Source organism: Dicentrarchus labrax, unplaced genomic scaffold (assembly GCF_905237075.1).
Source record: "Dicentrarchus labrax unplaced genomic scaffold, dlabrax2021, whole genome shotgun sequence".
NCBI lineage: Eukaryota > Metazoa > Chordata > Actinopteri > Moronidae > Dicentrarchus > Dicentrarchus labrax.
Genome location: NW_026136704.1, coordinates 18,207,150 through 18,220,934, shown reverse-complemented (window position 1 = coordinate 18,220,934; position 13,785 = coordinate 18,207,150). Strand labels below are relative to the sequence as shown.

Here is a 13,785-nt window from a genome sequence, read left to right as displayed (position 1 = left end):
CATTGACATGGCCTGTTGATAATGGCAACAGAGTCTGTCTGTCTATTCAGCTTTTACTGAATACCAAAGGGGAAATTAAATAACTTTTGAAAATGTGTGTGTTTCCATTCACTCTTATTATTACATCATATTTTATATTTCTGTTGAGTCCATTATGAGCCAGATTTTGGCTTGGCATCACTTAAGCTTACTCTTACGGAAGCCTTATCTGTATTAATAATGGTGTCAGGGAATGTCATGGCAGTTTTTGTTTTGCATGAGACTGTGAATCTTCCTGGATAATGACCATGTATATGTATGTAATCCTGCATGTGTGTGACAGCTCGTTTGCATTTCTGTGTTATTTCTGGGTTTCTGTTTGTGTGTGTGTGTGTGTGTGTGTGTGTGTGTGTGTGTGTGTGTGATGGTGAGGATGCATGTTGACAATGTGTCTGCTGGCACACATTTTGTGTGTGTCTGTGTGTACACTGCTGTGTTCCAGCTGTCTGAGTGAATGAGGCTCAGTGGGCGAACAAACACTGCAGCAAATGTCACTCTCACACACACACACATACACACACACACACCACATGGAATAGCTGTGGGGTCTGTACTATAATAGGGAGCGTCTGTGAGCATTGACTCAGCAGGGGTTTGATAAGCCTACATATCACAACTTTAAAGTGATGTGCTTTAAAAATGAAGACTAGTGGAAAGATTTCAGGACATATTGCCCACACACATTGTATATCCCAAGTTTGTCATCTTGGTTCATTTATTAAACTTTTTTTATTTTATTTTTTCAATCTTCCAACACATTTAACAAGTGTATAGCATTTTTAGAAAACAACAGAAGACAAAAATCAGAACCTCAGCTTTTTCCTGCTTATTAACTGATTGAGCTGCCTTTTGAAGTGTTTCACCACAATATTTATTACTCTGTATCATATTAATTTGTAAAATGTATTAGCTTAATGCATGAGAATAATAAACAAATTACCAGCGTCGGGAAATTTTAAATAACATTATACTGCTAAGTCTTGAACACTCCATCTCATTGTGTAACCATCACAGCTTCCTCTCCTTCAGATCCTGAGTGGTTGGGGAAAACATCCCAGGACAGAGTTAAAAAGATGAGACAGGGGATTTCAGCCACCCAGCTTATTAAAATACAATCTCATAGACTTTCCTCTAAAGGCTGACTGGGTGGCAGTCACACATGAGTCCCTCTATTCTGGGCATTTCCCCATATAGTAGAGAACATTCAATAATATACACAGTAAAATTTGTATACTAAAACTGTGTGAGTTATTAAAACTCATTTGACATTTAGCTCAAATTAAATCATATTCCCACTGGATTTTTCCCCCTTTCTACTCTAGACACAAGACTCTCAGCCTCTTTCCTTCCCAATAAATATCCTTTCAGTGATAAAAAGACTAACAGCAATATACAACCGTTAAATGTCAAGGTTTCAAATGTCCCAAATCACGATGCAGTTGTGGTTGCAAACGTGGCTAAAAATGTGGCAAACTGCGTAAAATGTGAGGCAGATGTATGTGTGTTAATAAAACTGTTACAGGATCCTTCAGTTTTAACAGCTGGCAGTGAAGTCTGTAGAAAAATATATAACAACCCATCTTGAGAGTTTAGTGTCAACTGTTCAGCAGTTAAACATAACAACTGCGTGCAAGCTTGTGGCCAGTTGTGACCTTTTTTTATTATTGTGTTATACTGATCTTAAATGTGTGAGAACAACACTTAAAAGTACTCCATGACCTCTAGATTTTCACAGCCTCTGCACTTTTCTAATTTTATCTACCTCAACACTTTATAGCTGAATGTCATGCAGGCAGAGAACAACCTGAGACCTTCACATGCAAAATCCAAACAATATCAGAAGGCATCAGTGTAGTCCATTAACTTCCATTAAGCTCCCTCATCGTGTATAGGACCTCTGCCAATTGTAAATGGCATGGATATTATGGGAACACGCTGGCATTCGTTTACATGTACTGACGCTGCGGTGGCGGAAAACCCTCCCTCCTGCGCCTCCCCCCAGCCCTCTCCTTCTTGCGGCGAGCTGCTTTGCTCTCTCCTCAGCAGCGAAGAAGTCTGTGGTCGCCCTGAAGAATTCCAACAGAGCTTTGTGGCTCCAGTTGGTCCCACGGCTCCCCACCCCACTGGTCGGCACAACCGCAGGACTGACTGCACCAAATGCACCAGGGGCACTCCCATCAGACTGGGTGGAGAAACCACAGTGACCTCCACGGTCAGTTAGGAGGAGAAAAAAATGTGGATTTGTCTCAAAGAGTTCCAAGGGCACCGTGGATTGGGTGTCGCCGCGGACAGGGTCATCCTGAGCGCACATGCTCAAGACAGGAATAGCCACTTCGTCCACATCTCTCAAGGGTTCGTTGCGCTCCCAGTAAGAATCCCAGGCACCTGAAGTAATGCTGCTACTGCTGGTTCCTGCTGGTGCTGCTGGTGCAGAGCCCACATGTCCAGTCTGACAGAACAATGACTCCTCAAGGCCACGGAGGGAACAGCTAGAAAACAGAGTGTCTGTTTGTATGGTCTCACCCAGCACTGTCTTGTACCTGTGCATATCATCCGAGTACACACACACACACACACACACATAAAATAGAACACAGACACAAACATACAGATAAACGGAGACATCAGAGAAAACCAGTAAATCAATTTTGAAGAGCTGCATGGGTCTCATATTCCCTTTGTGGCATTGATTCCAGAAACTTTACCTGGGTCACGATGTCTCTCAGAATCAATGACTTGACACTGAGTAGACAATCTGTTGCTACAGTAACTTGATTGTTTCCTTAATTGTCTGTGCCTTTCCAGTAAATGGTTAGTGAGTACTTGCATCTGTTTTTCTTACAATCTCTTTCAACCCTGTCTCCCTTTTTGGCTGATTTGTTTCAGTGACTGATTTTATATTTTTCATCATTTTCTTCACACTGTATGAAATATTCCCACAGTAAACTGAAAACATAAGAAAAGGACCTGTTTATTTCTTTCTTTTTCTTTTCTTTTTAATTTTGCTTGAAACTCATGCATCATGTTGCAAAATGATGGGATTTGTCTGTACTGCACATCTGCACCCATAAATCCACTGCAGACCTTTCGATATATAATGTATTTGCTATTGTCATTAAAGTAAAAATTCCAGTTTCATACAATGTTATTTTTGTAGTTCTGGCCATTACTCCTGTTAATAAGTACTCAGGTTAATTGCTGACATCTGGGATTGCAGTTTTTTATCAAACTCACAGGTTAGCTAAACATTTTTATGGTTCAGCTCTGACTGACCCTTCTTGCCTTAGTTGTGTATGCACATATTTTTCTTGTGTCAGGAGGGATTCCTGTAGACATTTCAGGTGCGCTCACATTTGTTCTTTCCTCCAGTCTTTCTAAATCTGACTTATAACCTGTCTGATCCTCTGATAGCTTGTGGTTTTTGCATTGTCAGATTTTGTTGTAGTGATGTTGCTGTTATCCCAGATTTCAGCATTCATTACATAGGTGAGTACAATGTTATCATAACCAATAGAAATGAAGGCCAAAACTATGAAAATAAGGTGCAAGTTGTAATGAACCAGAATCATCCTTACAAAGTTACCATTTTGCCAACCCATTCCTCAATATCTAACCTATGGCAGCATGTTTGCCTCCCTCCTCCCTCCGTACCTGCTGAGACATATCTTCTGGTAGAGCACCAACGCCCACTGCAGGGGCCAGCACAGCCCATTCTCAAACCAGCTCTGACAGCGGAACACGGGCGACAGACAGACGGCCGCCGTCACATAGCTGGATGATCCACACTCCCCAAGGTAAGACAGGAGAAGACCTGACCCGGTGCTCTCGCTCACTGCATACAGTCTCCCTGCAGGCTGTCGGTAGCGAATGTAGCGCACAGCCTCACGCAGATCTGCAGGGTCACCAAACTGCTGCAGTTTGAGGGTGGTGAGCGGGGTACCGTTGTGACTGCGGCGGTTGAAAACTGCCGGAAGGTAGCCCTGGGACAGTGCTGTTTCACACAACTGTGGAGAGAGGGGGTAGAAAAAATTAATAAAAAAATGTCCATGTTTCTTCAAAAATGTGTTATGGATTGGGAGCATTATTTCTTTCACCTTTTTCACTCAAAAGAAGATGGGAAAGGTTTTAATCCATTTATGTAACCTTACAGCAAAAGGACATGACGTATACAATGTATTTACACATGCTATGCCTAGATAAAGAAAAAGAAATCCTCTTTTTTGTTCCTCTGGACAGGCCACATGGTGGAATTAGTGCGGCCTGGTCTCTTGGTCATAATACCTCTGACTTACACAATGCCTCCTTTTAGAAATCAGTTTCCATTTTGTTCCACTAAATGTCTTTGCAGTTGTAACACCTGAAAATGAATGCTACTACTACTTTTTATTGTATGGAAAAAGAAATAACCAGTTGCTTGGAGACGTGAGAACACAGTAAAACTTCAGGATTAAGTGTTGCTCCCTTTCACTGTGTTTACGTGTACACTGCAGTTCGACAGAATCGGTCCATCTGACACCACTCCATTAAAAAATAACACAATGAACATTTAGCTATTGCATGCTCACAGTTTCAGTTTAGTTATAGTTTTTGTTATTTCAAACAGTTGAGGAGCCAAACATATTAGCCTACTTAGTAAAAGAGTTTTGAACAGATGCATCCCAAGATTTGGCCCTCAACAATGCAGCCCTAATAAGTGGCCTCTACTTGGTGATTATTATTATTTCACAGAAACATCAATTTATTTTACAATGTAAGTGGGCAGTAAGAAAAAAATGGAAGTGCAAGTCCAAGAGGTTGTCCTCTTGGAATAAATTGTAATAAGGATGATAAATTATAAGTTTATTTCAACTTCAACACCTCTAACAGCTGACCCAACAGTCCATATTTGGATATGCAAAACAGATGATATGGCCCTAACCATCTCGAAGCTAAAGGTTGTCAGGAGCCAGGATGGTGCCACTTGGCATTCATGTGGAGAATGCCCAGGCATTTGAGGCAGTTCTCAGACACTGTGGAGACCTTGGTGAAGGCCAACATTATGCACAATCTCATTAGCTGCTACAATGTCCATGAATTCCACAGCAGGCTGTTTAGCTAAGCCTAAACATGCAATATGAAGCTTCTCCTTGAACTGAGCTTGGAGCAAAAAAGGGTTTGAGTACGGAAACCTGTGATCTCTTGTCTCTGTCTACCCTTTCAATCAGCTCGACCGTGGGGAGAAATATCACTACGTGTTGTTTCTTGTAGATCTGTTATTATTATGTTCATGCTGATTCACATGTGACAATATGAGATATCTGGGTTATAGTCACTGGTGCTGAACACACAAATGTAAGAAAATACTATATAAAGGAATGAGAAGTAATGTCTTTTTCAAATGTCTTCTTTTCTTTTAACCAATGTAAGTCAACAACTGGACATTCATTGAACTTCTGAGTGCAAAACAGCAAAAAGTACAGCATGGCCCTTTGAAGCTTGAACTGATAACAAATTATAGTAACAAGGCAATTTTATAACGTATATGTTTCTTTAAAATCTGTAGAAGTCTGCTCACCCAGGCTCTTTCATCTTTCAGGCACAAATGTGTATCATCATTTTATTTTATTTTCATTTTCTCAGGGATTTTGCACTACAAATCTAATGGTGTTTTTCTGTGTTCTTTTGTACAGTAAATTGTTGTTTTCTGGCCTTGTGCTTCTAATGGTGTTAAGGATGGAAGGCAGATCAAACGCATCTTGTAGCCTTGGGTGCAGACTAGCTTCACTTCATTCATTAAATCCTAGTTAGTGTTGGTAACATGATTAACACAGATTATCACATCTCATTTATTTTGATATCAGTAGAAAAGCACTAAAATACTCATGACACATAATGAGATCTTTGGAAGCATATGCCTGGTATTACAATTATATAAACTGGGAATACTGGGAAGTTTTGAAATGATAATTAAATATATAAATTACATTGAAAAGCTCTCTATGCAGCAAAGGAATGAAAATGAAAAATTGTTCCAGTCAAGACTCCTTTAGACTCCTTTTCCTTTAGAATAAATTATCCAAATCCATTACAGTGTCTGGAAACACAAGGAGAGGATTCCCTCTAAATTTGCAGTCTCACTCTGTTTCATCTCAACACAGGAAGGTTCTCACAAAAGGTTTGTGGTCAGAAACACTGAGCCTGTGCAAATAAACTGTCATTTGAAATGAGTTATATTCAGCATTAAATCTGCAAAGATGCCAGCGAATATCTGCAGAACCCAAGGCATTAAATATTTACCAGCTGACAAAGACTGCAGAAGCATGGTTGTCTATATGAAAAGAGGATTTACTGTCAGCCAAGATACATGACTAGGCAGTAGCAGAACATCATTCATTCACTCATCAATTAGCCTCTTCCCTAACTCATTCCATAGATACAGTTTTGAATCATTGTGATTCAAGAGGAGCTCATGAGAGGAGAGGAAGAGAGCAAATCACTTCAGTTTTTAATTCCTAAAGATGCTGAGCTAGATATTTAGCAGTTTAAACTGTGTATGAGAGCCTGGGCTGAGTGATGAATGTTGCAGCTGAGGTTAAATTAGGTTAACTGAGTGTGAAGTGATCTCGTCCTGCCTGCTCAGGTTGACGCGGTGTAAACTAACGTCAGACATTGTGGTGATTCACTGTGTGTTTCTGTTAAGAGTTACCTGGTAAAGAAGAGTTCCCTCTGATCTGTTCATTTGTCACCAAAACCTACTTTTTGTTCGGAAGTGAAGGAAGGACTCGTGGCCATGGAAGAATATTTTTTGGGACAATGTTGCCCTTAATGTGACTATTATTTTGTCTTTTATTTTGATCACAAAGATATTGTAACTTGACCTCTTTTCTAGATTTGCACATTAGGTTTCCGGCAATACTTGTCCTACAATGTAGTTTACAGTGTGAATTTGTTTTTTTTAAAGAGATCCCAGCTTCATTGCAGAAACAGTGAAAAAACAAACATCAGCCACTCCAGCGGTTTTCTGCCAGAGCTGATACACTGTCAGCCCAGTGACGAATTCCTTTAGCAGGGACGCCAGACACTGGACAACACACCATCCCTCTCATACACACATACAAGAGACAGACTTTATTCTCCTCACTGACAGTGACAGAAATACTCGACAATATTCCCTTCAAAGCATATTAAATAATGCGATCTCCCTCTGTGAGACCACCTCTAGTGTTACAAACTTCAGCAGCCTCATTGGGACATGTGTCCACAAATCAAGTTAAATTAAGGATGTTATTCGATTAAAAGCCTTTTAGAGGAAACAAAGCATCTCACTACAAAGCTCTGTCCTCTATTCAGGTCAATAGTTTGCCTAAATAAGCTCCAACAGGCCTGTGATACATGTCCAGGGATTATATTTGTTCTTCTTGGATTTATGCAGGAGTGCAGCCAATATTTTAGAAATAAGGGACAATTTGTTTGTTTGTGATGATTTTGCAATAAATTTGATGTTCAAATGCAACCTGCAACATGCTACTATTGCATACTACTGTATAGGCTTAGGCCATTTAAATCTAGATTAAAAGTTACCCGTTATATAATGAATGCCAGCTTTATAGTTAATTAGTTGGCAGTTTTCCGACAAACTAATTGTATGAACCCTAAACATAGCCAGCTAAAAAGAAGCTGTTTCGTCTTTAATTTCTCACATTGTGGTAAAATATGTCTTTCTCTTTCCATCCAACATGGCTGCACTACTGGAGAAGAGCGGTAAGTTAAATAAATTATGATACCCAATAGAGTGCTGTGAAGTCTTATGAAGGCAGACATAATGATGAATTTTATATTTTAATATGATCAATGATGATCAAGGGCTAAATTTCAAAATGATCAAGCTAGCTCCTGTCCCAGAAAACTAAAAATGGATTTTGTCATAGAGGGTTTGTTGCATTGGTCTTACTGTAAAGTTGGAACTCACCGGGGACATATTCTAATCTAAATTAATATACTGCACTGTTTAGTAAAAAAATGTTGATACCTTGCTCAAGGCAGAGTGCTGCCAAATCCCAATGCGCAGTTGATGTTGGAAAAAGTGGGGGGCCAGATTTGCATTTTTCTTCTCTATCCCCTTGTATCCACTCCACACACTCCCACCAATTTTTGAATGGTGCAGCAAACTTCAAAACTAAAGCTGATCATAAGCTCTTTACACACATAGGCATTGCTCCATTTCCAAAGAGCCACAACAAAAACACTGCACTGTCTTAATACAACAGACTACACGCTGGTCGACACCAAATTGTAAAATTCACAAAGAGATGAGGGGGAGGAAAAGACATTTGCTTCATTGCACACGTATTGTTATTGGTTCCCTGTTAGACATGATCACACATTTCTGTCAGTACATATGACCTATATCTGTATTGGGTCTTTGTACTGCTGGTAATGTTTCTGTGATTGAGAAATTTCCAAGACTGAGACTGATAAAGTATTATTGTTACTATTACCTCTCTTGCTGATCTAATCATGACCGTTAATGGTAAAATGTTCCCACTTTTACTGCACGAGCGCTGAGCTATTATCCTATCCCACAAGGAATTTGGAAAATTCCTAAGCTGCTCTCTCAGCAGTCAGAAAGTAAAAGGACTGGTCTGAAAGACAATTATTTAAGTGTTGAACAGTAAATTACACATAATGACCACATTATTTCATACCTCATATCTATAAGGAAGGAATGAAAAATACTTGATGTGAGAAATGACTGCCAAAAGAATAGTGAATAAAACACTTGTGACTGTAACTAGGTCACAAAATTATGGTAAAACTGTTCACAAATCCATCTGCTCTGTCAGGAAAGTTTGCCGCGTGCAAATCATATGAGGCAAGACGGCTGCAACAGCTGGATGTCTGCTTCCAGGAACATTTATGGTCTTTCATCACGCTGCTCTAAACATTGATCACATGCCACTGAAGATTGGGCTCCTTCCTACACACCTTCATTATATTAAATTGGCTTCTTTGCGTGACCTCTTTATGATGCTTAGGATAAAAACTTGGTTGAGATCAGGATTAGTTTATAAAGGGTTAGCTGTCTTAGACTTGCTGGGACTTGAAAGTTCAGATGGGTTAAAGGAACAGTTCCTCAGTCTGGGAAATATGCTTCTTTTTTCTTGACGAAGATCTCCCTGTAAATATGATGCTTAGCTTAGCTTAGCACAAAAAAAAACATGTTCATTTTACAGGGGTGCTGCATACAATTTCTTGGCCAGGCAGAGTAAAATAGACAGACAGCCTAGATGTGCACCCAATTTTCCTGTTTTTTTTTCTTCTTTTTGCTAAGCTAAGCTAACTAGCCACTAGGAGAGTGGTATCAATCTTCTAACTTAATAATTGCAGTAAGACGAGCAAATAAGCATATTTCTCAAATATTAAGCTACTGCTAGGATGGTGAGGGACAAAGATGAACACAGTGGGAAAGATAAAGAGCAAGGCAGAGAGATCAATGGATGTATTGTTGATAAATGTGTTATAGGATCCTACCAGTAATGTAATTTAACCAGCTAACTATCTGACTAAATTAAGAATTAAGTTATGAATGTAAGCATATTTTATATGTTTTAGGATAAATACATTTCAAATTATGGCCCAAATCCAAAGCCTTTGAAAAGACGTATCTCCTGTATCAGGGTTCACCTATATCATTATGTAAATGGGTATGAATAAAGCCAGACAACATGAAACAAAGGGACATAAGACAAACTGAGGGTAAATATATGAATGATTTAAGAAGAGATGGTTCATTCATAAATTAATTAGTTCCTGAAATGTGCTGTGTACACTTTCTACATTCCAAACTCTGAGAGCATCTCAGATATATAAACCTACATCTGTGTGTATGCCCACACAAACGTGAGCTCTTTTTTATCTTCCTTTCTCACACACAGGCACACACACAGAGCAGTGACAGGCACAATCTTAATTTGTGTGTGGTGCCTCAGCTTCCAGCCCTCCCAAGCGTAACTGCCAGACAACATCACAAATACACTCTCCACTCTGACGATGGTCCAAAATAATGCACAAGGCTCAAGATCTGACTGAATGTGACAGTTACTTTTTATCTCTCTGTCATTTTTCTTTTTCCCGTGGTGAAGTTTAAGTCTCCACATATATAGATATAATGTTGTAACACACTATTTTACTTCTATTTTTGTCTCTCCACTGTTTCTTCCCACTTATCCTCTCACCTCTCTCATCCTCCCTCCTTTGTTTTTTAAGATCAACATGTCAAACCCATTTGGTTTTGTTAGAGTCCTTGCAGAGTTGTTATTTCTGACATGGGGCTGTGATGGATTTGCACACAGAGCTAATAGTATGAAATGAAATGAGCTTGCACGATGCCAGGTGCCCAGAGTGATGCAAGAGCCAACAGGCATTCATGTGGAGCAGCGCTGTACTCCCCCAGGCCCCTCAAGTCAAGCGATGCTTTGTAATCCCTCACTCAATTACCTCAGTCAGTGTATTGAAAGAGCAGTTGAAAGGTTGGTGCTGCCTCCGCATCTGCTCTTTTCTTCAAACTGAGCTTCCCTTGCTTTAAGACCATGATTGCCTTTGCCTAAATGGCCTTTGTTGATGGCACTGGCATCTTCCAACGTCTCTTTTAAATTATTGAATGTCTGACTTCTCTTTTGACTAGCTGAAATATTGTACAAAACAGTATTTGTGCATGCATTAAGTAAAGATATACGCATATTTCATTTAGCATTTTTCCGGTTTCCTCCCTCCACATTTGAAAATGTTTGCTCTGTTATTGTTTAGCATTACTCTGAAAATTAGAGCTGCAACGATTAGTTGATTAGTTGTCCACTATTAAATTAATCACCAACTATTTTGATAATTGATTTATCACTTTGAGTCATTTTTTAAGAAAAATGGCCAAATTCTCTGATTTCAGCTTCTCAAATGTGAATGTTTTAACATTATGACAGTAAACTGAATATCTTTGGGTTGTGGATAAAATGAGATATTTGAGGACATCCCCTTGGGATTTGCAAAACAGCAATCAACATTTTTCACATTTTCTTGACATTTTATGTAGCAAACAACTAATACTGGTGAAATTAATCGTTTGCTGCAGCCCTACTGAAAATACTCACTTCTATTTGTGTGTAGATATGCTAATGTCGATGCTGATAACTCTCTCATGCAGCTGTAATTTACATCATGTAAAGACTCATGCTGTGACACAGATTAGAGACATAAAGCAGCAGAAAAGTTCATGATACAATGACTATTGTCAATAAAATGGATACCAAAGGGTTTCTGTAAATGTAGCATGATTCAGAAACAACATTACTATGCTGTTAGTGTCTGCAGCACTATGATAATTGTCTAACATATGTGTCTGGAGTTTATCTCTTTGGTAGTGTTAGGTAATGTTTGGTAGGGAAGAAGTCCCTTACTAAAAGTTTTCATTTTTTATGACTTTTTATTAGAAACTTCTGTATTCTATAATCATTTTTTTGCATGTCTTGCTGTTCAGTTTCTTCATGAATACTATTTTGTACTGTGCTTATTCAAGATGACAGTTTACCTTTAACACATTTCTAGTGATCTTGCCAAAAGAGTTTGGGATGATGAGCAGAACGGGACTGGTGGAGTGACTGGAAGTCCTGCGTCGTTTCTGGTAGGATGGCACAGCCCAGTCCAAGGCCACCAGCCCATCATCGCTCAGCTGCAGGTTGTCCCGCACAAACTGAACCGGGCTGTCATATGGCCAGCACGCCTCGTACACGCTCTGCAGGAAGGCGCTGGCCCGCCACGTCCACCCCACACACGGCGAGTAATTGCTGAAAGTCCTGCAGTGTTTCAGGAGATAGTTAGCCAGCGCCGACGGCTTGCAGATCAGTGCCACGGTGCGTGCTTTCTCACCGGTCCCCACACAGGCCGTCTCCTCTCGGTCGGAGACGCACCTCCCGGTGTTGTCCTTCGTTGCCTGTTGTGAAATCCCCAGTCCTCGAAGCAAAGCATCCGATTGGCTCTCTGTGCCAAAATATTTGGAGCCTGGCCAGATTAAGACCACCAGGATCACAATGAACAGAGCCACAAGCCATTCTAGCATTGGCACGTTTGGAGGGGGCGGCGGGAGGCAAAATGAGCACAACACAAACGCTTTCCACACCTTGTTCTAGATCTTAAGTTGATAATTATAAATTTACATTATAGGAAATAGTCCACGGAAACATGCTCAGTCTTACAGTGTGTCCTAAACTGATGCTCAGCCCGTCAGTGAAGTTTGGTTCTTTCCTACGGTGCCAAGGCGCACCAGTCCCTCGTCGCTGTATCCGTGCTGTCTCAGTTACGCAGCGTTTCTGTTGTTCCAGCTCATTCTAAAACGGACTTCATGTTTCTTTTTTTGCTGGCACTGTTTAATAAAGGAGGAGATTCCGTCCGTGTTTCGTGCATTCAAAGCCAGCTGGTACAATAACCGAGCCTGTGCAAGACTGCGCTCAGCCGGTGCTTCAACCCAACAGCTGAGAGCGCAGGAAATATCTGCGAGCAACGCGCCGCTGCTGGAAACGCCTCATGCCATCATGTCCAACCCCCTCAGAGTGAGCAGGTACTCCGTGCGCGACATAATCTCTGGTGTTATTAGCCCTCCCCTTAAAATACTTCCAGTACACCCAGTACAAGGGGGTACAGCTACAGCCTTTATTACACGTAGACTGTCCCCCTCAGTAGTCATCTCTCTCTCTCTCTCTCTCTCTGTCTCTCTCTCTCTGTCTCTCTCTCTCCTGCTCTTTTTGTCAGGCGCTACAGACAGACAGAGACCTGTCCCTAGAAGTGTAGTGCGCATGGCCATTATCAGATCTGGTATGAGTGAAATCCTTCCGAATACATTTGGCTAAATGGCCCGCAAAATCAGAGAGAGAAAGAGATACAGTGATCTACAATGAGGGGGCTTTATATATATATAGTAAGGCAACCTGTTAAGCAGGTTTCTGTTATGTCACAAACAGCTCCAGGTTGGCTCAGTGTGTCTGTTTTGTGACTGTAATTTAAAAGAAAGGGTGAAAGTAGGCCAGTGTTCTTTGGATGTGCAGATTGTGATGCACAGTGAGTGCTGCAGACATCCAGTTTGATTCAGGCCTATAACATTTGTGTAATGTGATAACCTCCTCTCTGCTTTTTCCCCCAACCCCTCCTCTTTATACTATCTATGAAAGTCAAACAGATGAAACCATTCCTTTAAATGCAGTATTCATTCATAGCTAAAGCAAGACACAAGCATTTGAACTGTGTATCAAATATGTTGGAGGTTCTTCTCCTCTGTGTGAAGGACAAGGCATTTAAACAACAGGCTAAAATATAATTTTTTAAAATCACATTATTTTAAGCTTCACATTTAAAGGCACAACAACTGCCACAGGTTGAAGCCACAGTTGTTGTTGTTGTTGTTGTACATTATTCAAAGATCCGTGGAACATTCAGTTAGTCACAAACACACTTCAGTGCTAATCAAGGTTGATAGATTTCATGGAAAGCTGAAGCTTTGCCATCTGTTTTTGAGGAACATATTGTTTTGGACACGAATTTAACCGACAGCAGTACAACAAAGCACTGCGGCATGTTGAACATAAATTGATGGCAGTGTGGACCAGTGGTGTGGGGAAGCGAGAGAAAACAAACCTAGACTGAAAGTGACAAGACAGTAGATCATTGTGTAAATGTGTTCCAATTTTCAATGCCATTCCTGTGGATTAGCCAATGGAAAGTGAA

At 40.4% G+C, this 13,785-nt stretch overlaps 1 protein-coding gene across 1 annotated transcript; it reads right to left on the bottom strand.

Annotated features, from left to right (window-relative positions):
• Positions 1 to 722: 722 nt before the first annotated feature.
• abhd15a (abhydrolase domain containing 15a) lies at positions 723 to 12,775 on the bottom strand. The gene is made up of 3 exons (XM_051398801.1): positions 11,600 to 12,775; positions 3,691 to 4,043; positions 723 to 2,579 (listed from the first exon to the last, which is right to left on the bottom strand). Exons 1-3 carry the CDS (start codon positions 12,125 to 12,127, stop codon positions 1,919 to 1,921), a joined length of 1,542 nt encoding a protein of 513 aa, XP_051254761.1. The 5' UTR covers positions 12,128 to 12,775; the 3' UTR covers positions 723 to 1,918.
• Between the last annotated feature and the right edge of the window lie 1,010 nt (positions 12,776 to 13,785).